Genomic DNA, 26,400 nt, shown 5'->3' with positions numbered 1-26,400 from the left:
GAGGTTCAGTACTATCCATGGTTGCAGGCATCCACGGGGATCATGGAACTTAGCCCTCATGGATAAGGGGGGACTAAGTCTGCATGAAAAACAAGACCAACAGACAAATGATTCATGTAGAAAAAAAAAACTGTAGCCCAAATGACAAAGTCCTCAATGTACAAAGTGCTTCTACAAATGGAAAAGGCAACAAATACTCCAATAGAAAAAAATCGACCAATGAAATGAAGAAAGTTTTCAGAAAAGATAAAAGACAAAACTCCAGCAATTATATCAAGAAATCCTTAAGTCACTAACTGACAGGGGCAACACAATCCAAATAAAAAGGAGATATAACCAACCCTAACACATGCAAATACTCTAACACTAACAGTGGTGAGGAACATATATGATGCAGAGAGCTACAAGTGGGAGAGTGCTTATGGTGGGCAGTATATGTATATGTGGTGGGCACTGTATACAGTGGGGAGAGTGCATGCTGGGAAGTGTATACAGTGGGGAGAGTGCATGCTGGGAAGTGTATACAGTGGGGAGAGTGCATGCTGGGAAGTGTATACAGTGGGGAGAGTGCATGCTGGGAAGTGTATACAGTGGGGAGAGTGCACGCTGGGAAGTGTATACAGTGGGGAGTGTGCATGCTGGGAAGTGTATACAGTGGGCAATGGCTGATGAGACTCTGTAGTAGTAAAAACTTAAAAAACAATCTACCTAATCTGTTGAAATTTAAAAAATATGTCCTTTGACTTACTATATCCATTCCTGGTAATTATCTCCAAAAATAAATAAAGAAATAAATGAAAGTACCAATATGTAGACACACAAATTTACAAAGATGTAAATTGTGGAGATGGTTGGCATGGGAAAAAAACTGAAATAATGTTAATACCTATCAGTAGGAGAGCAGCTGAATAAATATGTTTTTTGCCCCGTGGAATATTAAAAGGCCATTAAAAAGAATGAATTAGAGCTGCACCAGTTGATTCAGATGTTTCCATGAGGTGTTTTTCAGCAAAATAAATAAAACCCACAAGCAAGATAGAGTAAAACATGTATAATATGGCAGCATTTTTACGAGACAAAATATTCTTTCCATGTGTATATATGTTCTTATACATGTGCCTGTGAGTAGGACTATCAAAGAAAGATACATGTGGAGAGAAATGCAGATGTCTATACCGCATGTTGTCAACATAGATTTCCTGAAATGAGTATGGGAGAGGGCACCATGTGAGTTAGGAGGTGAAATGAAGGAAAGGCAGCAACTCATAAAAGAAAAAGAAAATAATGCATCAAAAACCATCTGTTATGCATTTATATAAAATTATATATGTGAAGATGTGTAATTAAGAATTAAGATTCTGTTTTTTAATAAAAAACTTATTTTTTATAGGTCAGATTTAATTTTATTAAAAAAAATATTTATTTGTTTTTGAGTGAGAGACAGCATGAGCAGGGGAGGGGCAGAGAGAAGGAGAGAGAATCCCAAGCAGGCTCCACGCTGTCAGTGCAGAGCCTGATGCAGGGCTTGAACTCACCAATTGTGAGATCACGACCTGAGCCACAACCAAGAGTCAGATGTTTAACTGACTGAGCCACCCAGGTAGGTGCCCTGAGATTTAATTTTTTTAATGTTTAGTTATTTATTTTTGAGAGAGAGAGAGAGAGCAAGAGAGAACAGGGGAGGGGCAGAGACAGAGGAGACAGACAGAATCCCAAGCGGGCTCCATGCTGTCAGTGCAGAGCCTGACGCAGGGCTTGCGCCCAAGAACTGCAAGATGGCGACCTGGGCAGAAATCAAGTCAGAGGCTTGGCTGACGGAGCCACCTAGGTGCCCTCATAAGGTTTTTACACATGCAGCTTACAGACATGTATTTTCCTAGTGAGGAAACTTCAGAAACATCATGTATTTTAAGACATAACTACAGAGGTCAAATTTTATGCAATCACTCAGCTTTGAAATAAAAATAGATTCCAGTGCCCACGTCCTGTTACTCACTGGAAATGTGAGTGTACACAAACTAATCACCTGAACATGAATCAGAAATAGACCATCCCTCTTGAAAGAAGAATACGGCATCCCAGGAGACAGAGGAACAGCCAGGTCACACAGTAAGAGTGGGTAATGAAGGACAGGTTTGGTTCCTGAGTGTCTTCCAGGGAGGGGACGTGTAGGCAAGCTAACGGCACAGCCAGGAGCCAGCATGAGGGCGGAGACTGCGTGTGGGTCCGCAGGTGAAGGGCCGGTGGATACAGAGCCTGAAGGAGGGGCCATCCTCCCGCCCTCTAGAGCCTTTGACACTTGTACTCCTCCTCCCAGACCTTATCACATGCTTCCTTCCGGTGATGGCAGTTACTTCTCCCCATGTGACACCTCCTGTACCAGACTGAAAGTTCTTCACGGACAGGATGTAAGGTAGATTCATCTTTGTACTCACAAAAGCCGCTGCACAATGCTCTTGAATAATAGTGGATCATTATATGAAACATCACCTCCTTTACCATATTGCTAGGTACTGTTACCCTCTGTGCCCATAGAGCAGAATTCCAAGAGTGACTGTCATACAAACGATGAATGGAAAGAGGGATGGAGGCCAGAGCCTGGTGCTTTAAACATTTAGTCTAGTTTAAAACCAGCCTTATGAAATCCTGAGCTCCTAAGAATATATGGCTTAGATCAATATTCAGAATATAAATCTATGAGTATACAAGAAAAATGGCTTATTTTGTTCCTATTTCAAACCAGCAGGATAGCAGTCTTTGGAAGAAATGACAAAATAAATGAGAAAATTTTTAAAGATAAATCTTTGTAAATTAGAGAAAGCCTCTTCTGAATGAGAAGAAGCTTTCACAAGTTACAGTCATGAGAATACCTTTGTATTTAGAGGAGTCTGAGCATTTATTTTTCTCTTCAACACATTTTACTTCTATTTGATACTAAAGTTTAACAACTGTTAATTATAATCATATTTGAATTACGACAAAAATATTTACTTTGGGAGCCAGAGTTCAGCGGGACTTGTGCAGATGACTGCTGTGGTCTTGACAATGGTTTCGGAGGTAATTCTTTAGCCTGGGAGGGACAAAAACATGCACATAATTTTAAAATACTTTATTATCATGGAGCATGTGAGGCTTTTCTCTTCTGGAGAATGTATGTGGCCTATCTTCCCCCATGCACTTATTAACGAAGCACCCTACGCGAGCACAGGTAGTGTGCTTCGGGCCACGCTCAGTTGAAAGGGACGCCACATGCAGGGGTTGGCAGTGGGTGCCCTTCTGTACCTCGCCTCATCCAGGCACCGCTGACAACCTACGCGGGCACAGCCACCTGGTGACTGGCTCGGCAGCCCCTGGGAGGCCGTGACAACGTAGGCTTGCTGTGGCGGCTTTCGTGCCCTGTGATGGGGATCAAGCGACTCCGAAGGGTGTCGTGGAACTTGGTGCGCACGATCGATGCTCGGAGGCCTGAGACCTGTGTGTCAGCAGCTACCGTTAGCACGGCTACTGGTACAAAGTCCTCTCCTCAGAGATGCAAGTATGGAAAACAACCTATGTTTCTCCTCGAGGTTTGTACAGGTGACACATCACAGGTGTATGCCATTTTCACAAGGACTTTACGCAAATGACAGTATAAGGGAAGTGGAGTCGGTTATCAGGAACCTGACTTCAAGGGCAGAATATGCTATTTCCTGCGACTGCTAAGAGACACACAAAAAAACCACGCATTACAGCAGGCTTCCTCTGTTGCTTTGCTGCTTTTCTTGCGTTGATTCGCTGTCCTTCATTTTCATACTTTTCAGTAAAGGAATCGAGAATCTCATAGAGATCTTCCGCTTGAGCAGGCCGCGGCATGTCTCCAAATAAAATGTCATAAGCTCGGATGTCTTGACAATAAAACCTAATAAGGAATATCAGATTAAGAACATTTATAGACATAGAGCTTTCCTAGAGCTAAAAGTAGGACACATACCTGTGTGTAGGGATAAACTCACATCTAATACTTCATATATACTATTTTTCCAACACTAACTACAAGCTATAACCCGTTAAGCCCCTAAATTCACTCCCCCAAGATCATCTGTAGAGCCAATCACCATAAATAGTCTGATACACATACTCTTTCTCCAATAATATAAAAATCAAATCACATATACAAACACATCTATATAAACACATGTATGCAAATACATCTACGCTTCTGCAAATATACCTACAAGCATATACATTTTTACAGGCTTTTATTTTTTAAGTTTCTTACAAAAATGGGGCCAACAAATACGGCTTTGTAATTCCTTTAAAACTGTTTATTTGCATCAAAACTATATAAAGATTTGCCTTACATGCTTGGAAGCCCTGCAATTAATTAAGAAGTATGTTTGTTTAGTTTATCCAGATTTACATGAACTTTAGTGAGAAAGTCTTCTGAAGGCCTGAAATCAGAAGTTTCTAAAAGAATCCTTCAAAAACGAGAAGTAGAAACATCTCTCTTGACTTTATAAGACACAGAGCTCTGCAAATCTTTATTTTTCCCCACTCCTCCTATTTTCCAGTTTCTGTGGCTTACACTGAATATTGTCACATGTGCTTATTAACTCTTTAAAAATTTTGTTTAATGTTTATTTCTTGAGAGACAGAGAGAGACAGAGTGCAAGTGGGGAAGGGACAGAGAGAGAGAGGGAGACACAGAATCCAAAGCAGACTCCAGGCTCTGAGCTGTCAGCACAGAGCCCAGCGCGGGGCTCGAACCCACGGACCATGAGATCATGACCTGAGCCAAAGTTGGCTGTTCAACTGAGCCAGCCAGGTGCCCCAGGGTGCTAACAAACTCTTGAGTGAACAGTAAATTTTGTGCAGATTTTCCCTGGAAAGCAGGCAGATGAGGTTGGGGGGCAGGGGTTCCTCTGCTGTAACCACACAGCACTGTCGGCTCCTGCCAAGCTCCCAGCTAGTGGGATCTCTGCCTGCCATGTTCTGAAGGAAGTTTCTCTTGTCAGTCAACCTTTTATCTTCCTCTGAGAAGCCAGACATGTTTTAGTGGTGATGTAGAGAAGCAGTTTGGGGAAAACTTAGCCAGATGCCAGTTTAAAGTACAAGTTCTTCTCCACCTGTCAAAATACTTCTAAATCCGTTTTTTAAAAATCAAAATTGATCTCCGTTTTATGGAAAAACAACAAAGGCAGAGAATCATAATAGACAGCCTCTCACAATGAGGAATATTTTGATTGACCTACAAGTTGTAACTTAGGTACTTTTACAGATGTTTGAAAAATATACTGAATATGATACAGCCAACTAATACAATATTATGTAGCCATTAACTTACACTTATGATTCTTGCAATGCTGGATGGAAAAAAGGATTTACAATTCTATCTATTATGATTACAATCATATGTGGCAAAACAAGGGAATTTATGCTTAGGAAAACATTGTCGGGCAATAAAGCAAACTGAGCAGTGTTAATCTCAAAGGGGTAGAATGGGATTTTTTTCCTTCCTTACAATTTTTTGTGTGTATTTTCTAGATTTTGTCTAAGTACATATTGCTTTATATTGAATCTTTAAATAAAGAAATAGTTAGAGTCAAATGTTGCATATTCTTAAAATATGTTCTTAAAAAAAGAATATACGAAATTACTCTGTAAACTCCAAAGAACTATGTGAATCTATGACGTACTATTTTTCTCATCACACTTTCCTCAAATTAAAATTATTTGGCTTGCACTTACTTTCGATTAGTTTCTTTCCTTTCAATCAAACAACTGCCTTCTAGAGATACGCCAGCAAAGAGTCCTCTAGATTTGCAGTACGTGAAGACGGCAGCGGAGCTCCGTAGGGCAACATTTCCTTCCAAATTCCTGTGAAACACAAGGTTTTGCAGGAGAGAACCAGACTCGCAAGAGGATAGATCCTAAAGACGACTATCTGAACAGCCCTGCACTTCTCCCTCCAAAGAGTGACATCGTTCTAATCTCAGGCCACTTGTTTTCATTCATTACTTCCTATTGGCCTGAGCTAGATGTGTTTAGAGTGGTCTAGAGCAAGGACAGGGCAGGGGAAGGACTTGTTATTTAAAACCATTAAAAAATGATGTGGTAATACAGAGGACCACCTTGTACCCAATTCATGGAAAGCTGATAATTACCAACCTTGTCTTCCTTTCTTAAAACAGCAACGTACATTTCAAGAGTCCTAAAGACTGTGGGTTCTTTTTACACTGACTATTTTCATGGAATTTAGAAACGTTTTCAGAGGATTGTACTGTGTTAGCTTTTGTAAACAGTCTGAGCTTTCAGAATTTCTAAATTGCTCAGTTGACCCCAGAATAGTTGTTTGTTAACCGAGAGGGAAAATGCAGCATATATACTGTAAACATCACGCCAGTGAGACACTTTCATTTTAAGTTTTCACTAGTTTGAAGACAAGTTTTGTTTTCTTTCTTGATCGATACTGTCTTTTATCAGTTAATTCAATTTGACCTGGCTCCTTCAAAGCTGAAAGGTACATTTTATGTTCAATTCCAGTAGATACGATGGCCTTCATTTCTGAAATATTTAGTTTCCTTTTGTGTGTTCTAGTTTTAAATTTTCTCATTTTATCACACTGCCTATGTTTTCTATTTCTTACTTCTAAAGAGCCTCAAACCCTCTGGGACATATGTAAATCATGAATCAGTTTCATTTCAATTCAAAGTTCCTCCTAATGCAAAACTGTATAGTTTTTAAGCCATTACTCTCCAACAGCTGTTCAGAAACTATGTTGCAGTACTCACCTTCCCAGGGGCCCAACTGCCACAGTAAAATTCCCTCCAAGTGTCAGGTTACCACCTTTTGCAAAAGCTTCTACTGCTCTGTCATAATTCAAAATTATTACCAAATCTGATACCTGAAAATAAAAAAAGCCCATTCATTTAAGAATAATTGTCTAAATATCATTTAAAATACATGTTGATTAGAACTCAAATATACACCATATAATGCAGCAAGAATTTCAATGTAGACAATGAAAGCATATGAAGGAAGGGTCATTGTTGTTTTGAGCTGAGGATTCACACAAGGGACATTTGCACAGGTCAGTGTGGCAGACACCCCTGACCATGTGCTGTGGGGCTCCATACAAACCTCCCCGGTCCACCCGACAAGCTGGTAATGCAGGTGACAACAAAGGTCTAGTAAGGTTAAGAGGACTGTCACAGTGATAGCCAGAACACATCAAACATAGGTAGAACAGAAAGATCGAAAGTCCTCTTTTAAACTAAACACATCAAGAAAGCCAAGCAAAGACCACACAGCTAACAGTGAGGGCAGAAGGTCAAGGGTTCTCAATGACGTTTGCACCCTGAAATCCCTGGCAAGGCCACATGCCTACCACCAGTAAACTGCACGTCCGCTTTCTTTTTGGCTTCAGAATTCGAAATGCCAGAAGGAAACTAGTTAACCATTAGTTAGTGCCTCCTACAGAGTTAGTTCTCTAAGGGCAAAAATTAGAACGTGAGACAGCTCAAGACATGCCTACAAGGACGGCATTTGGTTTTCAAGTTTGCCGGAGCTGTATGCAAGCCCCATGAGAGCCCAGAAATACAGAGAGCCCTCAGGGGACACAGCCCTTGGGGGACACAGCCTTCCAGGGACAAAGCCCTCTGGGAGAACAGCCCCCTGGGGGACAGAGCCCTCTGGGGGACACAGCCCTCTGGGGACACAGCCCTGGGGGGACACAGCCCTGGGGGGGACACAGCCCTCCAGGAACATAGCTCTGGGGGGGGGGGGACACAGCCCTCAGGGGACACAGCTCTCTGGGGACACAGCCCTCAGGGGACAAAGCCCTCTGGGACACAGCCCTCAGCCTCAACATTCAAACCGAGTGTTGACATTCTGCATGCCAAGACACCTTCCACCCCTTACACCACTGGGCCCTTCTCTGCACATTGACTTTAGTGGGCTCAGAAGTTGAGCCTAGCCTCTAACAGTAATTTTTCCTTAGCTTACACCTGGACACCCTCCTCATTATTAAAGTAAAAGAGCTCATCCAAACTCTCTCTGGAAAAGCTAAATCATTTCTCTCAAATCACACTATTGGGTGAAAGCAAGACTGATCAGAGTTGGCCCATGGTGAACTCTGGCCTTTGCTATAACACACAGTTGAGTGATCCATATATGGGTGTTTTCAGAGCTTTGGGCTTTGTTACGACTGTCCTGAAAAGAAAATACTAATAGTCTTTAAACCAAGTCTTTGCATTATCTTTCCTTAGACCATTGACTTTCAGATCGTTTTTGTTTTTAATGAATTGTGTGTGAATTATAAAACATTGGAAATTCTCTGTAGTTTACATACTTGAATCAGTACTATAATCTTAGTGTTAACTAATGTCTGAGCTAAGGAAGGCCACCAGATCCTGTCAGAAGATGACCTAATCCCTAACTTCATATACCTTCAGAACCTTAACCTGGTCTGGATTCCAAAACAGAGCATAAATCTAAAGTTCCTGCAGATCACATTCATATTTCACATGTACTAAAGATGTTATCGCCTACAGGAGGCAGCGTGGTGGGCTGAGAGATCACAGAGTGTCCTGGATGCAAGAGATCTGCTCTGGCTCCACCTGCTGTGGTTGGTGCCGTTGGCTCCCTCAGCCCTGTACCAGAGGCACACCACCTGCTGCCCGCGGACAGAAAGAGTGGTGGTGCCCAGACGCCACCCTGCTCGCCTCGAGGCTTAGCAAGGCTGTTATGTGGTTTGCCTTCTGCTGTTGTCAGACCAGGTTGAGTTTACCTGGGATCATCCCTTGCTCCAACTCTACCCTTTCTCTGTCCTGCTTCCTTAGTCCCTTATGGTTTCAGCCCTGAGAACATTTGCTCAAGAAATCACATGTACCCCAAGCCCTGTCTCAGGCTCTACATCTAGTGAACCCAACCAAGGACAACCATACCCTAGCTGTGTGATCTTAGGCAAGATGCTTAATGTCTCCGTATATTGAATATACTCACGTGTGCCCTGCCTACCTGGCCTAAAATCCATGGGAAATTATGTAGACAGAAGTCACAGTCAGGAACAGACAGGGTACTACAAGTGATGAGACCCAGGGCTGACTTCTCACCTGATTATCCATGGAACCAAGAACACATAGTCCTTCTACCTATGGACAGAGGCTTGAACACCAGGACCGCTAAGAAACACTGCACCCAATGCCACAAACAGCCTGCTGAGTGGTTTCAGGGCCAGAACCCTCCATTTGAATGGCCCGTCTGTCACTGTCTGGCTACCTCCTGCTGGGGAACTCACATCACCCAGTTCTTTCATGTGCGAAATGAGAGCAGTGATAACCGTTCTCCATGGCTATGGGATGGAACTGATTCCATAAGAATATATGCAAAAGTTTTACAAAAATCTTAACTGCTATTGTTCGTCCATTCTAAAATGGAATGGCAGATAATTACATTATTCAACAAGTATTTACTAGCATAAATTGATTATGTGAGTGCTCTCTGTGTCCTTGAAAACTTAAGATAAAGAAATTGAGACTCACTCTGGGTTTCTACTTTGTGCTCAATACTTGGCCAATCTGAGGACTAGGCATGAAGAGAGAACATCTATGCCCTCAAGGTACTCACAATCTACATTAAGGTCCAGATAAGAAAACCAACAGGGTAACACCTGTGTGGAACATTCTGTCAAGTTGGGAACCTGCTGCTGGAAAGAAGAATGCCAGAAGAGGAACCTGAATCAGCCCTAGGTGGTTGGGGACTAATTTCTCTCCGTAACTGAGGGTGTCTATCTGGCTCGCCATTGGCCACAGGTCTGCTGCCTTTTTACTGGAAGCCAGGGCCGCTGCTGACAAGAACGGTCCTGCTTCACAAGAGCTGCTGTATCAAGGGAACCTCTGCTTCCTCGCTCACTCGAAGTGGGCCGGAGAGCTCTGTGAGAGCAGCAGCAGAAAACTCCCGCTCATGATAAAGTCTGAGAATGCTCTGTGGAGAAGCACAAGACTTCTTGCCAACGTTGAAAAGGAACTGACTGCTTGCACATTATGATTACCCTCTGGGACACATCTGTGGGCCTCAGGGAGGCAAAGTCAGGTTGTGTTTAAGAAGTATAAAGCCAGTCTTTCTAACCCCTAGGCAATTCCTCTAATCTCTACTTGAAATAGGCATTTTAAAAAGCTAATGATTTTCCTCCATGTATGTTAGTTAAATGAAAGTCCAGGGTTAATTTCTTCTATATGCCATGAGGGTAAGATCAAAAGTTTCTATAAATCACAAGCACAAGTAAGTATTGCAAAGGTAAAGAGGACATTCACAATAAAAATTATAATAGTTTATGCCACTCTAAATGCACTCACTTAATAAGCCAAGAGGGAAGGCTACTGTTGCCTCTATTTTACAAGTAAAAAATCGCAGATCCTGGGAGAAGAGGGCCGCTCAGTGCACAGGGCTGCAGGTGCTCCCGGGTCTGGTACAGTCTCTGCTCTTACAGCCCAACCACTACCCCACACTGCCTTTGGAAGATAATCGAGTATATCTCTATAAAATGTTGACTTTGAATCTTTCTATTTCACGTGCTAATGATAGGATTACACGTTACTACACTTGTTTTCAAGGCTGTTAACATGCCTAAAACTGGATATTCCAAGGAGCCATCACGGGGAGTCCCATTTTCACATTTTCAGTTTTTCATATGCTAAACTTCCTGCAGTCACCCTTACTTCATCTCTCATCAGCTTGGAAACAAATGCTGTTTGAGGCCCAGAGCACCACCCAGCTTCCAATGGAGGGAGAGGGGTGATGAGGTGGGGGTGGGGAGGGGGGGCACTCACACCACCAGCTGAGCATCATCCATGCAGAGAGCACCGCCTGTCGGCAAGGAGGTGCAGGCAGGGATGAAAATGTACTGCCCACACAGGGCGATGCTTTGTATGGCTTTGGTCTGGTTGAATATCCAACAAAAAGGCAGTTACGATAGGGAAAGCTAAAATATATATCTCTTTTTATAATACAGATTAATGGAACAGGGAGTAAAGAAGGTCACATAAAGGTGAAATAAGAGTGGTGGAAAGGCCCGTGTCTAATGAGGCCAAGGGAATTTAAAACTGTGGCCACAGAGAAAATGCATAAAAAGATGGCTCAGGACAAAACTGGCCAGAACTTGAGAAGAAAGTGATTTGAGAATATTAGGAGATTCAATTTGCCCATGACTTAGCAATACCGCAATGGATGAAAGATCAGCATCATGCAGAAGGTAATCTCTAAGTAACAGACCTCTGCAAACAGGTGTGCTCAGGGCCTGCCTGAGAGGCCATGGTCATCAGGAACCAAGTCACAACATGAAACCATGCAAAGGCAGTCTTTACTCCAAGCATCTGAAGCAATCTGAAGATATAACACAACTGGATTTTGCCACCCATGAAGATACACTGTATTAAGCCAGGCAAGCCCAGGATCTAAGCTCTGGCTTGTTCGACAACCCGCTGCAGAGGTTAGCAGCTTTGCAATGAGCAAGTCACAAGGGGCCAAGTACAGTTCATCCGCTTTGAGACATTCCTGCTCCCCAGACATGCTAAAGATGGACCCAGCAAAATGCCACTCTCGATGAAAGATACCGGTAAACATTAGAATGTTATCAGCGGGGATCCATCCAGAAAGGGAAATACATGGAATAAAATATATTCCATCGATGGTGAAATGAGAACAGTAGATACTCTCTCAAGCTTCACGTAGTAAGTCGCAGTTGTGTTTTCACACACTTACCTCAATTCCTATTTCAAACCCTCCACCAAGCCCAGCTATGCCGATGGCTGACGGTGCAGACCACTCTAACAAACACAAAGAAGCAAACGTTACTCTAACATTAAAACTGCTTGGCACACACATATGGGAAGGAAAATGCTAAAATGTGAACAAATAGCATTTCTTTTAAAATAATGAGACTTTGGTATTTTCCCCTGTGTTTTCAAATGTTCTTTAATAAGCCTGTATAACTTTAAGTTAAAAATATTTGAAAGGTATTAGACATTGAGTCCCACAGACTCACAAATTCATGCCCCCTGATCTTTCTCTACAAACGTGCATAACACCAAACTACTGAACCCTCACCTACTAAACATATCTGATTGTAACTATCAACATTTGTATAACGTTTTACAAAATAATTGAGCTGTAATTCTAGTTTTTAGTTAGAGTTCTATCATAGATAGAACAGAGCGAAAGGATTCAAAAAAGTTTATCATAATCACTTCTAAGGGTAACACAATAATAAACCGTTTCTATTGTAAATCTCTGAGGGCAAAAACTGGTCTTTTTTTGCATAGTAGCACAAGAAATAGGCTATCTGTTCAAGATTATTAAGATTTTAACAAGATAAATTTCCTTACATTTTAAAACTTAGTACAGTAATTCCATTTGAATTAGGGAGAAAATTAATCTGATGGGGGGAGGGTGGGAGAGCCTAGATAAAGTCCTTTCTGCAGATGCTTATTAGTTTCCTAACCTGATTTGTGTTCTAGGTAACAGGATATTGCTTGAATATATTTAGAACTAATCTACCCAGGCTTAGGGGAGTTTGTATTACAGAAATTAGCGTCATATAACCCCAAAGTTGTTTTCCATTTCCTATGTTAGGAGCTGTCGCTGTTTGAAGACTGCCCATCTGGCCAGGATCTGGGGAATTTGCTGCTTCTCTTTTGTTTTTGTTTTGTTTTTTAATGTTATTTATTTTTGAGAGAGAGGGAGAGAGAGCATGAGAAGGGGAGGGGCAGAGAGAGGGAGACACAGAATCGGAAGCAGGCTCCAGGCTCCGAGCTGACAGCACAGAGCCCGACATGGGGCTCGAACTCAAGAGCTGTGAGATCATGACCTGAGCTGAAGTCAGACACTCAGCTGACTGAGCCACCCAGGTGCCCCAGGGAATCTGCTATTTCATTTGGGCAGCTTTTAAATTACGATCTGTGAGGGGCACCTGGGTGGCTCAGTCGGTTAAGCGTCCGACTTCGGCTCAGGTCATGATCTCGCGGTTCGTGAGTTCAAGCCCCGTGTCGGGCTCTGTGCTGACAGCTCAGAGCCTGGAGCCTGTTTCGGATTCTGTGTCTCCCTCTCTCTCTCTCTGACCCTCCCCCGTTCATTCTCTGTCTCAAAAATAAACGTTAAGAAAAAAATTTAAATTACCCTCTGTGGACTGAGCATCTGGACTCAGAAGTGAGAAATACAGGGGAAATAAGAACAGCAGAAAAGCCCAGTAGAAAAGTCCTCCTGAGATTCTGAGACCCCAGAGGTTGACAGATCTCCACCTTCACAGAGAGCTATCTGTCACCACTGTGGGAACATCTCACAGACTTTGAGCCCACAGAAGGGAAGTGCCTTTGAATGTGCTTCTACTTGGGCTGGTTGTACTGCTGGGAAGTCTACCCGTGAAAACGTGGGTAGTGCTTGAGAAGAGAACTTGGTTGTTTCTGATTCTTAGCCAAGGGCTGAACAAAGAAGGATGAAGAAACCTACCACGCTCCTGTGAGTTGTGTTCAAAGCGAAAACAGTCAACTTACTTCCATCGGGAAGACGCGCCAGCACGACCCCACTGCCTCCTCTAGCAGTTACTAGAAATCCAGCCTTTATCACAGACAATATCGCAAGGCCCTTGGCTTTAGCAATTACATGGGCTGCAAAATTAAAGATAACGAGCAGGTGAGCATTTTTAATGGACTTTCCTGGATAGATGTTCAGGGGTTGAGCAGATTCAGTACACACAGCAGTCTCCTCGGCAGGACCCAGGGCTCTCAGTATGAGCCTTAGTGGGACATGTGAGCTGAAAAACACTCGGTTACGCAGCACGTGCACCTGGGCCTCCCTGCCCCACCTCCTTCCTTGTATGTTTCCAATGTTACACCTAACGTCACAAGTGCTCAACCATCCTGCAACCGCTGTGATAAATGAGATATACAGATGAGATTTTTCAGTGACATCTACCAGCAGGACAAATAATTTGGAGATTTCAATTAGTTGAGAACACAACTCATAATATAAAGATCCATACTGTACTAAGTACTAAGGAGAAACTGCTGCAAACTGTGGAACTTTGATCTGAAATCCATACAGTTAGTTCACCTTTTACTAATATGAAAATCTGGATTGAAACACAGAAAAACCAAGTGATTTTGCCACTTTAAAAGACTTTTAACTTTGTAAAATGATCTATTTGAGTATTCGAGTAACACATAACTACTAGTGTACTGAGAATATAACTCAATTTAGAAACCACTGCTTTATTCACATTTCAGGGAAGTTCATCACATAAAATGAGTTATTAATATATGTGCCTAGTAAACACTGTGCCTCCCTTTTCTGTGGATTTATTCACAAAACAGCATATCCTTCAAATAACAAGGGAAGCCTCAACATTTGAAATTACCCTTGGACCCCAATGTCCCTTTTTTTTTTTTTTAACAGAGCAATATTGGTTTCAGGAGGAGAATTTAGTTATTCATCAGTTACATACAACACCCAGTGCTCATCCCAGGCATCCAGTGCCTCCTTTTTGTATTTCAAAACGTTATAAGTATATTGTAATGCGGTTGAAAGCTGTATTGTATATCACATAGGTTTATTTTTACAACCCCACTTTGGTAGAACATCTTTGTCCACACCTCGACTCCACTCTCGATGTGTGTATGGTCAGGATTGCCTCTATTTAGATAGAGCAAAAGCAGATGAACATATTTTAAGTATCAGGTTTGTTTTTATAGATTTTCTACCCAAATTCAGGAACACTAAAATACCAGTAATGCCTAACTGATTTGCCAAGTAGCTTTTCATGGATGGCAGAGATGCACTGAGTACAGATTCACCCTCTAAATGTCCTTGTACGGATCTCAGGCCCCTCACACCCGAGTGTGACCTCGTACCACTAAGGTCTACAGTCTAGATGCTTTGTTTTAAATTGTTTTTTGTAGATTTTATCCTCCACTATATAATAGATCACCCTAGTGTTAATTTAAACATAATGCCCCCCCCCCCCATCCTAGGGAAGGCTCTAGGAAAGGAGAGGCTTGGCTCTCTGGCAGCCCCTGGGGCCCTCTCCTCCCCACCACACACAGCCTGCACACCTGAGAGTCAGCTCTTACCCAGGCTGCCACGTAAACTGGTTTTCACTTTCCCAGCTAAACTCACTGAAAGGGAGTCAGGTGGTCTTTGCAGGCAGAAGAAAGTCATGATGGAATTTCACTGCACAAAATCCATGAGAGGTAATCCATACTCAGATGTTTCTGTGTTAGGAAATCCAGTTTTTCCATAAATCGGGCTAGCGGGCCACATAGGCAGATGCTGATATATATCAAGAAATGTCTTCTATCTCCTGCTTCAGAATACTGCTACTGAAAATTCAGTTTTTCTGATTGAATTTTCTTCAAGTCCTAAAGTAGTCCTTCTCAAACCTGTGTGTACATATAGATCACTGGAGATCTTGTAAAAAATGCAGATTCTGACTCACTAGGTTTAAGTGGGACCTTGAGGTCCTGCGGTTCTAACGCGCCCCCAGGTGATGTCCAGCGGCACTTTGAGTAGCCAGGCTCCAAGAAGCACTGTTTTCCTATGATGGAAGTGGTGGCTGGGCCAAAATAACAATAATAATAATAATAATAATTATTATTATTATTATTATTATTATTATAACAAATTTAAAAGTTTTTAATATTTAAAATTCTGCTAAATAACTTTAAACATCTGACTTAAGAAGTTAAAGTAGTTAAAAAAAATCAAGTAGTCTTTGTCATCCTGGATCAGAGTCGTGGTGGTTAAGAGGGAAATTAGTCTGCAGCACTGCCCAAGGTAGTCGGCATGTGGACCTTCTTTGCCTCGTGGCAAAGACGAGTAGTCCATGAAACACCCTGTAGAGATAAGTGCTAGTGGCAATGGACAGGTAGTGGCTCCCAAAAGGTCATCTCTAGACTCAGGTCTTATGTGGTCAGCCTCGCATTAGAATCACATGGGAAGCATTGTTAAAAATGCGCATTCCTGCCACACCGCTCCCAGGGTCTGATTCAGCAGGTTTGCAGGAACTTTAAGCACTGTATTTTAATGAGCCAAGGAATATGATATGTAGCTGTGTTGGGAATTATTGATTAATGTCTTGTTAAACCCCTATAAAATGTAAATATCTTATCTAGAAAGAGAAAACCCAAAATTAAAATTTATTTAAGAGATTAGCTAGTGAGTTTGCAGGATAAACTTACAAGGCCTCAGAAACTGAGGACAAGAACAGGAGAGCTGGGGGAAAACCAAAGTGGACACCATGAAGGGGAGGCAGGAGAGGCCGCCTCCACAAAGGCAGAAGGCAAAGGGAGGTGTGGAGGTCCCCCAGAGAAGGAGGGAAACACTACTCTGTGGGCTTGCTGCTCTTAGGGGGTCCACTGCCTGGGGTCAGGAAGTGCACCAAGTAACTTAAACAACAAAACAACTTTAGAAATGAATGGTATATATTTTATTTACCAGGAATGATCTTATCAGGTCCATTTCTGGAAGTTATTTCTGTGAATTCTCTTAGAATTTTAGCCGCCTTTTTTGCTTCCGATTTCAGATTGGAAGGTATGGGATTATTCACTGAAAGATTAAAAAAAGAGATTTTAATGAAAAAATCTAGCACATACAAGTTAGAAAATTATTATAATTTCATTTTTTCTCATGCACAATTGAGCATTAATAAATTGTATCCTTCCAGACAAATAAAATGAATTGGAAATCCTGAAATTATTGTCTCATCTCTATTTTCCTGATAAATTAAATTCATTCTGAGATTGGGAAACCCTAAACTCTCAAAATCCCAGAAATTATAAAATCATGGGATTCTAAAGGATCTTAAACAAAATATGGTCCAATCTCTCAATTATATACCTTCTCTGTGTAATTCTTAATTTACCCCAATGTTAATTTAAAAATATTAAAATTTAAAGAATTAACAAAAGATGTAATTTATAACTGCGCATAATAAAAAATATATAATTTATTGCAACTGTCCAAAATAAAAAATATGAACTTTACTGTATCTGCATACTTTTGTCAAAAATGTTGAACTGTCTGTATAGATTGTCCTTATTAGGAAAATCCTAAGAGACTCAGGAACTGAGTGGTTACTCCAATGTGTTTGTACAGCATTCTACCTGTCAGGCTTGCCTGGGTGTTCATAAACTCATGCAAGCAAGCATGTACTTGTTCCAACAAGTGTGCAGATAATCCTCCCAGACCTGAAGTATGTGGGGATAGACCATCTCTTTATCACAGGGAAAGGAATCAGAAGAGCCAAAGAAGCCAAGAGGCTTCAATGTAAAGTCTGCTATTCAGGCCATCGGATGAAATTTTCATTTCAGAGATTGTTTTCAGCTCTGAAAGTTCCATTTGGTTGTTTTTATTCTTTCCATTTCTGTTCTCATTATGTTTATGTTGTTCTTTAAATACTTGAGCATATTTTAAAAGGTACTTTTTTTATCCTTATCTGATAATTGCATCATCTCTGGCCTTTCCAGATCTGTTTTTGACAGATTTTTCTCTTGCTATGGGTTAGATTTTCCTGTTTTCTATTTCTGGTAAAATTTGATGGTTGCTAGATATTGTGAATATCACCACATTGAATGTCTGGATTTTGTTGTCTTCCTTAAACAGAGTTGATGCCCTTAGCAGTAGGCCATGCAGGGACTGACCTGCATATCAATCTTTCCAAGGCCTGCTTCTGTGTTTTGCTTCGGTGCGTGTACAGTCGTTTTGATGTGAGCCCTCCAAGTGTGGTGTGATTCTTTGGGCTTGCTCCCCAGTGTGCTCAGGGCTTAATGAGCAGACGGTGAGAACTGTTATCCCACAACCCTCACTGAACTGAAAACAGTTCACCTCACAGCTTCCTGGTAGCTGTTCTTGGCGCCATCTTGAAAGTTTTACACGTAAACGTAGGGTTTGGGACTCGCCAAGGGTTCATGGGTCCTCCAGCAGATCTCTCGGGCCCACTCCCCTCTGTGAGGCTGCCTTGCCAGTTCAGATGCATGGCTTCCCCAAACTCCGTTGTCTCCTCCATTCAGCAAGAGAAGAGAAAGTACAGGAAAAGGGGCAATCGCGGGGTTCCCCTCCTCTCTGGGACCTTGGGCACACTCGCCCATCACCCAATATGTGAAAGCAGACACTCGGCGTGTTTGCCTAATTTCTAGGGTTTACAGTCAGTGGCAGTGCCAGCACCACTCTCTCTGGCATGAAGCTCTTAGTGTACTTTAATTTGTTCTTTTGTGATGAGTGATGTTACACATCTTTCCATTTCCATCAAGTCTTCTCCATAGTGTCCTGTTGGGGGGTATTTCTCTGTTTCTTATTCATTTATAAAGTAAAGGAATTAACCTTTTTCTGGAACATGAGTTACAAATATTGATTCGCTGTTTGGCACTTGTCTTTGGAATTTTCTTATGTTTTTCTACTTTTTGTCTTAATGAAATCAAATTCATCTTCTCTTTTAAGTTTTACAAGTATCTTTAATTAAATGAAATGCTCGATTTCATATGGAAAAATAAGCAAGAAAGTATAGGGAAAGTATTTAAAAGAAGAATAATGAGGGGACAAGCTCTGCCAAAGCCACAACATATCATAAAGCTTTGGGGCGCCTGGTGGCTCAGTCGGTTGGGCGTCCGACTTTGGCTCAGGTCATGATCTCACAGTTCGTGAGTTCAATCCCCACATCGGGCTCTATGCGGACAGCTCAGAGCCTGGAACCTGCTTCGGATTCTGTGTCTCCCTCTCTCTCTCTGTCCCTCCCCCACTCACACTCTGCCTCTCTCTCTCAAAAATAAACAAACGTTAAAAATAAATTAAAAATAGGGGCGCCTGGGTGGCTCAGTCGGTTAAGCGTCCGACTTCAGCTCAGGTCACAATCTCGCGGTCCGTGAGTTCGAGCCCGGCGTCAGGCTCTGGGCTGATGGCTCAGAGCCTGGAGCCTGCTTCCGATTCTATGTCTCCCTCTTTCTCTGCCCCTTCCCCGTTCATGCTCTGTCTCTCTCTGTCTCAAAAATAAATAAACGTTAAAAAAAAAATTAAAAAAATAAATTAATTAATTAAAAATAAAATAAAGTGTCAATAATTTACTTGATAGTAGATGCAAATATAGGCAGAAAAATCAATTTTACAAAATAGAAAATTCAGAAATTGACCCAAATATATAAAATACCTTGATGATAAAGATAACATATTAAATCAATGTAGAAAAGCTGTGTTACACAATAAATAGTGATCTTTTGCCGGGGCGGGGGGGAGGGGAAGCAATGAAAATTCATCCACAGCTTCATGCTACATGGGGATAAACTCCAAATTCATCAACAGTTTGAAATGCCAGAAATCAAACCAGATAAGAGAACCAGAAATTATGGGAGACTTACTTTTCAAATTCATAGTACAAAAGGCCCAACCAAGTATGACAAAAAACTTCTATATTTTTATATGATCAGAAATCATGGCATAAACACATTGTAAACATAATGGAAAAAGTATACATATGCAAATGTTGGGGGAAAAGCCACCCCTGCTGTTAATATCCCCCAATACTACTGTCTGCATTTCAGTGTATGCTTCAATTGATTCCTATTGCCAAATATGTAGATTATTTCCATTTTTAGCTTTCAGAGATACTACTGTTGGATGACAGTTATCTTAGGGTAGAGTCTTAGGGGTTGGGAATCGATGAATAAAAACAACCCATAATTTGTTAGCTTATATTACTTTATAAATTGCCTCTGAAAAATACCACCTAGGTTTAGATCACTGGGTATTACCATAAAAAACGTCCACTGTCATGGGGGACACTGGTAAAGGCAAAGGCCATACGTCAGAAAAACAGGGTGACAAATTTCATTTGAATTCATCTGAATGCCAGTGAATTTTTCTTTAGTTTGTTTACATGTCCTGTTTTGCACATTTTCCGTTCATATTCTTTGCCTGTTTTTCTGGCATCATATTCTTTAGTCTATAATTGTGCTCACGCCGCAAATCTGTATCTCTGCTTGCTTTTTAAAACAATTATTATTTTTCAGCATTTGTTTTTATTTATATGGGAACATGTCTCTGGGCTTTCTACTGTTATCATCTTTTTAACTACTATTGTGACTAAAGGCTTTAATTTAAAAAAAAGAACTATACAGGCACAGCTTATATTTTATACTAAATATTTGACCCATCTCAAAGTTATATTGGTATAGAATATGAAGAACCTAATATTTTTTAATTATTCATTCATTGATTTTATTTTTTAAATGTTTTTTTAATTTATTTTGAGACAGAGGGGGTGCAGAGAGAAAGGGAGAGAGAATCCCAAGCAGGCTTCATGCTGTCAGGGCAGAGACCAATGCAGGGCTCAATCTCACAAACCACAAGAGCATGACCTAAGCCACAGTCAGATGCTTAACCAACTGAGCCACCCAGGCACCCCAACATTTGGCCCTTTAAAGTACATGTTATGGAGGTGGTTCTATAAGCCATGACTTCAGGCGACACAATAATGACATACGATTGTTTTTTGATATTTATTCCACAGTGATCAAGAAAAGGGCATTTCCAACTTTCCAAATTTCCAGTACAGTATTGATGCAATTGATAGCTTTTAAAAGCCATGATTGGTGAGCATATACTGAGATAGGAGTGACTTCATTTCCATTTTGGTTGCTAAGAAGGTATGTGAGTCAGCAAACAGGAGTATAACTACGAAATTGACTAATACAACTTCCTCTGTTCATAAGGTACATGCATTGACTGTAATTTGCATTATAACTAGACAAAGTATTTGAGTTCCTAATTTCTGCTGGTATCTAAGATGAGGCCTCACAACCTTACTCTTCATGGGTTGAATGAATTGCATACAGAGGGTTTGGCTTTATTGGTTTTGTGTCTGGACAGCTGGTTGCCCACACACATGTGTGCTTCCTGTGTTACAGGGAGCACTGTCCCCGAGAGGCAGGTGCCCAGAGAAGGTGACGTGTGTCACTTCTATGCCACGACAGCTGAGACGTATTGCTTTCTCCACCCTCTCTTTCCCATCACTGGCTGGCTGAAGAGGACTTTGATGGCACAGCCACAGGGGGGAAGGATGGGTCCCCTGGGTCCCCTGGGTCACCAGCTGGGTCACCGCCTGGGGAAAGCTGTCCGCCACCTGGAATATCCACACTAGACTATTACGTGCTGGGGAAGTGGCTCTTACTGTGTTAGGTAATTGAGATATGGAGGCTTTTTATTGCAGCTAATATTACCCAATTATTACATTTTAAAAATTAATTCTAAATTTTGAAGAAGAAAGATGGGGGAGAAGTATTTGTAATTTTCATTTTCTAACTTAGGACTAGATTTGACTTGTTTTATATACGTATATTCTAATCACTTAGCTAGTTCGGAGAGGTGGAAACATGGGTAAAAATGCTATCAAATACCATACTATATGTTAACATTCTTACTTCTTTGATTAAATAGTATTTATAATACACTATTTGCAAGTCCTTCCAAAAAAAGCAAAGCAGTGTTTTGCTTTTTCATGAAATGTTAAAACCTTTAAAAAGATGCCTCTTCTCGGGGCACCTGAGTGGCTCAGTCGCTTAGGGCGTCCAACTCTTGACCAGCTCAGGTCATGCTCTCATGGTCCTGAGATCAACCCCCCAAGCTGGGCTTAGGATCTCTCTCTCATCCCCTATCCCCCACTCGAGAGCATGCACGTTCTTTCTCAAACAAAAAAGATCTATCTTCTCTATGCCGACAACACCCATCAGTGTACATCTTGGAACAATTCAAGGTGCTAGGGTCCTATCCTGTGCTTCCGTCACTTGCCTAGCTCTGCTGTCTTTCACAGCTATAACACCCCCGCCCTGCTCACCTAGAGCGGGTGCAGAGCCTGGGTCCAAGCAGGAGGTGGAATGCGCAGAGCTGGTTGAGAGGGAGGTCGGCTGTGAGAATTATCCATTCTGGATGGCACCCTAGGCTGAGACAGCCCTCACTAAGGACCAGTTTGGAAGAGGTGCGCACCTCTTTGGAGAGGATGTGGTGCCTGCAGGTGGCAGAGGGGCCATGTTCCCCCAGGCTGGGCCTGTTCGGGGGCTGCTGGGCCACCCTCTGGGGTACAAGCAGTCAGCAGCTGGTGGCACGGGCCAGCCGTGGAAGTCTGGCCGCCAGAAAGAGCTGAGGAGATCTGGTTTCTGAGTGGAGGGGCCAAGGGGGGAGTATCTGGCCGGGCCCAGGCTTCCTGGTCCTAGAGGGGTCCTCTCCTGGGCCTGTGGGAGGGCGGGTAGGATCCACCCGGGTCCTCTTGGCACATGGCTGACGCCTGCCTGTCCCTCCTGTCACATTCCACCTGCACCCTGTACTGAGGAAGCTCATCACTGTGCCCGCTTTAAAGGAGTAATACTTTAAGGAGCTCTGTTAAGGATCCCAGAGCCCACACTGAAGGACACCCTGGGAGGTAAGGGGCAGTAAATTGATGAGGGACCCCACAGGGGTCGGCAAGCCATGGCCCTGGGCCAAGTCCAGCCACCACCTGTTCACCTATGGCCTAGGAGTTAAGAACAGTGTTTACATTTTTAATATTGTGTGTGTGTGTGTGTGTGTGTGTGTGTGTGAGAGAGAGAGAGAGAGAGAGAGAGAGAGAGAGAGAGAGAGAGAGCACCCACGCATGTGTGAGCACAAGTTGGGTAAGGACAGAGAGAGCGGGAGAGAGAATCTTGAGCAGGTTCAAGGCCCAGTAAGGGGCCAGACACAGGGCTCCACCTCTCAACTGTGAGATCGTGACCTGAGCTGAAATCAGGAGTCGGACATTTAACCGACCAGGCCACCCAGGCACTGCCAGCGTTTACATTTTTAAAGTCTGAAAAAATTAAAACACAATAATAATATTATGTGTGAAAACACATTTTCAAAGATGTTACAGGTAAAATTGCATCATAGTCAGCATAACAGTTGAACATTTGTGATTTATTTTCATGATAAGTAACACTAACTTCGAATCTCAAGTAGCAAAATGTTCTCCCATAAAGAGAATCACATTTGTCTCATCACAAGATTTGTATTACAAAAAAAAAAAACAAAAAAAACAACTTCTCAATTATTCTATTTCTGTTTTAATCAATTAAAAAATTGTGGTAGTTTGTTTTCTCTCTTATATGAGTGTCTACATATGTCCTCAATTTTGTTTCTTGGCCCACAAAGCCTAATAACATGTGCTATCTGGCCCCTTAAGGAAAAACAGTGCCAACCTCTGACCTCTTGAAATACAACTCATTCTTCAAGACCAAGTTTAAAACGCTGCTTCTAAGTGAAACCATTCTGCATACCCCTTCGAATGACTAACCCGTCACCAGGCTGATCTTGTGGGCATGCCATTTGAGCAGGGTTACAGTGCTTGCTCTGGATCAGCAGGGTAGCCTCCTATCTCCTGCTGTCCTGGAGGGACTGTCCCTTCCTGAGGTGGCAGGCAGAGCCTCTCCACTGTGGCTCACACAAACCAGTCCATGAGCTGAAGAGCACAGGAACACACCTGCCCCCACATCTGGTTCGGTGGCCTCACAAGGACTCAGCAGCCACCAAGGCTGTTAGCGCTGCCTTGATCCCCTGACGCCAAGACCCTCTTGTCCCCCTGGCCCCATCCTTTTCCATTTACACTCAGATCTCAGGTCCTGTAACTGTAAGCACCACTTATCTCTGACAATCTCCAGGTTTTATCTACTCTTTAACCTTCCCCTAAATTCCAGACTCACGATATCAATTACTTTCTCCATCTTGGCATGAAGTGTCAAGTAAGCAGTTCAAATTATACAAAGCTGCCTGTGATGCCCTCCCTTCTCCTCACCTTCTCCCTGAGCCTTCTCTCCAGGCAGGCTTTATCTCTCCGGGAGCTCACACTCAAAACCTGGCCTAACTGTGACTTCTCTGTCACTCTCACAGCCACACCAATCCACTGGCACACCCTATCAGAATATAAACCTCAACATATGCTCAAGATCTGATTATATCTCACTCCTCCCTACAAGCAGCCTGGCCCAAAGAATATAAATTCTTGTGTCTATTCAAAGTCTCCTGGTTGCTTTCTCTGTTCCTAGTCTTGAGCCCCTATGGTAATTTCTGCAAAAAAAATGTTCCGTCTAATAGCTAAGATAGCAGTCCCCCACTGCTTACACCCCTCAAAGTTTTCCCATCATATTTAGTCTGCACCATGGCCCATATCACTGCTTTGTCTGTTAACCGTATATATCTGTCTGCAACCATATCTATTCTATTTATCTGTCAATCAATTATGTCTATCTGTCTGTATCTACCATCTGTTTGTCTGTCTGTCTGCCTACCTACCTACACACCCACCTATCTACCTGATCTTTCTTGTACATACCCTTCACTACAATGTGAGCCCCATGGGGTAAGCACATTGACTATTTTATTTTATTAACTGTAATATCTCCAGCACATGCCACAACGACATATAGCTAAGTGCCCAATAAATATGTGTTAAATGATAAAGTATTTGTGTGGCTTTTGGGAACTGAAGGTCAAATCCCTGTGAGGACTAGACACAGTTCACTTGCATACAAAATACAATGGGTTTAGAGGAAAATGTGCTAAGTAATAGCAAAATTTCCCTGCCTCTCAACCTCTGTGGCATTTCCCAGACCTTATGAGAGAGGGGGCCAGAGGGAAGCAAGGGACAGGCTGATGGTGTAGCACCCTAAAGCAGTCCTCTCCAGGTCCGTCCTCTCCAGGTCCTCTAAAGAACGGGGGGATGAGAAAAGAGAAGGAACCCCAAGGAGGGCTGACGCCACGAGACCAGTGGGCAGAGTGCCCCAGCTCCGTGCATGCGCAGGGCCGACGTGGCTCCCGCACCAAGGTCCTGCTGACCCAGAAGGCGTGGGCGGGCAGTTCTGCTCCTAGGAGGAACCTGGGCAATGCTCCAGCAGACTGGACTGTCAGAGCCTTTCGAATGCAGCAAGGGCCAGCGTAGCAGCGTCTTCGGGATTAGTAGTAACTGAACACCAAAAGCTAAATGAGTGGGCAGTGGTAGCCCAGACCTGGGGCCACTCTAAAACGTGACTGCCACCAGAGAGAACGAAGATAGCCACGCCTGGTAGAAAATGAAGGCTCGTGATACATGTTCCCATTTCGGCGCTCGAGTTTGTGATTTGAGGCTTACGCCCACCCAACTGGTTTTCTTCCCGCTTCATGTTCTCACCTTTTCATTTTTCCACCACTAAACTACAATCCTTCCAGGGCAGAAGCAGCATATGTCACTGACCTCTGCACCCTACAGTGCCTTGTTCATATGTCTCGATTCTCCATACAACTTACTGAAATCGATCGGTAACCTATGGCAGAAATGTGTTCCTTCTGCTGCTGAACATCTATGTGTCTTATTTCAGAACCGTCACGGTTTGTCTGTTTCACTGATCCTGCACTGAGCAGGTGACCCAAGTCTGAAAGTCAGAACAAATCTCCTGCCACATCAGAGCTTCAAACCAAAGCTGATCTGCTATCTGCATCTCACCAAGTGCTCGTGCGTAGCTGCACAACTCCCCTCTCCCAGGCGCTTCCATGTGGACCTGCTACAACATTTTATCACCACAAGGGGAGAGCCTGAGAGCAAAGCCACACAGAAGGGCACTTGACCAGAGTTGCAGATAGAATCTGGGCTCTGCTGGCCCTGCTGGAGCCTAGGACTGGGCAACAGCTAAAGCCACAGCAGCTCTGGACTGTTCAGTCACTTGGACCAGTATGTTTTCCTTTTCTGCTAAGGCCAATTTGGATCAGATTTTCTGACACATGCAACTAAAACATAGTAAATAGTACATAAATCTTACCCCCAGAAGACTTTCTGCTGTGAACCCTATCAAGCAAGCAGAATTAAACCAGTCAAATAAGCAAATTCCACAGTTGAGAGCTGCTATTGCAAACATCCTGCTGTGGGCAAAGGTCGCAGCCTTTTTTGTAAACACGGGAAGGGGGCTATCAGACTTGGGAATTCAGATGCAGTGTGGTCTGTGAGCCCTCGTAGCCATGAACCAGGGGTTGACAGGCCTGGTCTTGGTCAGGATGCCTTCGTGTTTGGCTGAACTATGGAAGACAATGGTTAATTTGTTTTAATAGCACAGATCCTATTAAATTGCTGATAAAATCATATTGCTTAGTCATAGTTAAATATAGTGAATTTCTCTGTCAGAGCCAACAAATAATAATAACAACTTAGATATAAATCTTAGTTCCTGTCCTCAGCATCAACTCATGGCTCACCCACTTTTCCTCTGCTGTGCCATAAGGTATAGAGAGAGCATGGTCTGGTCAGAATGTTGGCCTTATTATACCACTAAAGGTATAACGATACAGGTCATTCATTGCTAAAGAAGCCTTTCGACTGGACATGCACAAAAGTCTTGTCTCCTGAATCCCAAG

The 26,400-nt window shown here is 42.6% G+C and overlaps 1 protein-coding gene across 1 annotated transcript in view; it reads right to left on the bottom strand.

The window, feature by feature from the left end:
* SH3YL1 (SH3 and SYLF domain containing 1) overlaps window positions 1-26,400 on the bottom strand; it is a 40,203-nt gene that overhangs the window by 10,296 nt on the left and 3,507 nt on the right. Inside the window, exons 2-8 of the mRNA XM_053891209.1 lie at window positions 16,465-16,575; window positions 13,527-13,640; window positions 11,740-11,804; window positions 6,771-6,883; window positions 5,728-5,856; window positions 3,730-3,898; window positions 2,992-3,070 (exon numbers count right to left, since the gene is read on the bottom strand). Of these exons, the coding sequence (XP_053747184.1) occupies window positions 2,992-3,070; window positions 3,730-3,898; window positions 5,728-5,856; window positions 6,771-6,883; window positions 11,740-11,804; window positions 13,527-13,640; window positions 16,465-16,575 (780 nt within the window). The remainder of the gene's footprint in view (window positions 1-2,991; window positions 3,071-3,729; window positions 3,899-5,727; window positions 5,857-6,770; window positions 6,884-11,739; window positions 11,805-13,526; window positions 13,641-16,464; window positions 16,576-26,400) is intronic.

The sequence above is a fragment of the Panthera pardus genome, unplaced genomic scaffold (assembly GCF_024362965.1).
Source record: "Panthera pardus isolate Hobbes unplaced genomic scaffold, ASM2436296v1 HiC_scaffold_26, whole genome shotgun sequence".
Taxonomy (NCBI): Eukaryota; Metazoa; Chordata; class Mammalia; order Carnivora; family Felidae; genus Panthera; species Panthera pardus.
Note: the sequence above shows the minus strand (reverse complement) of the source record. Positions and strands in the feature narration are given on the sequence as shown.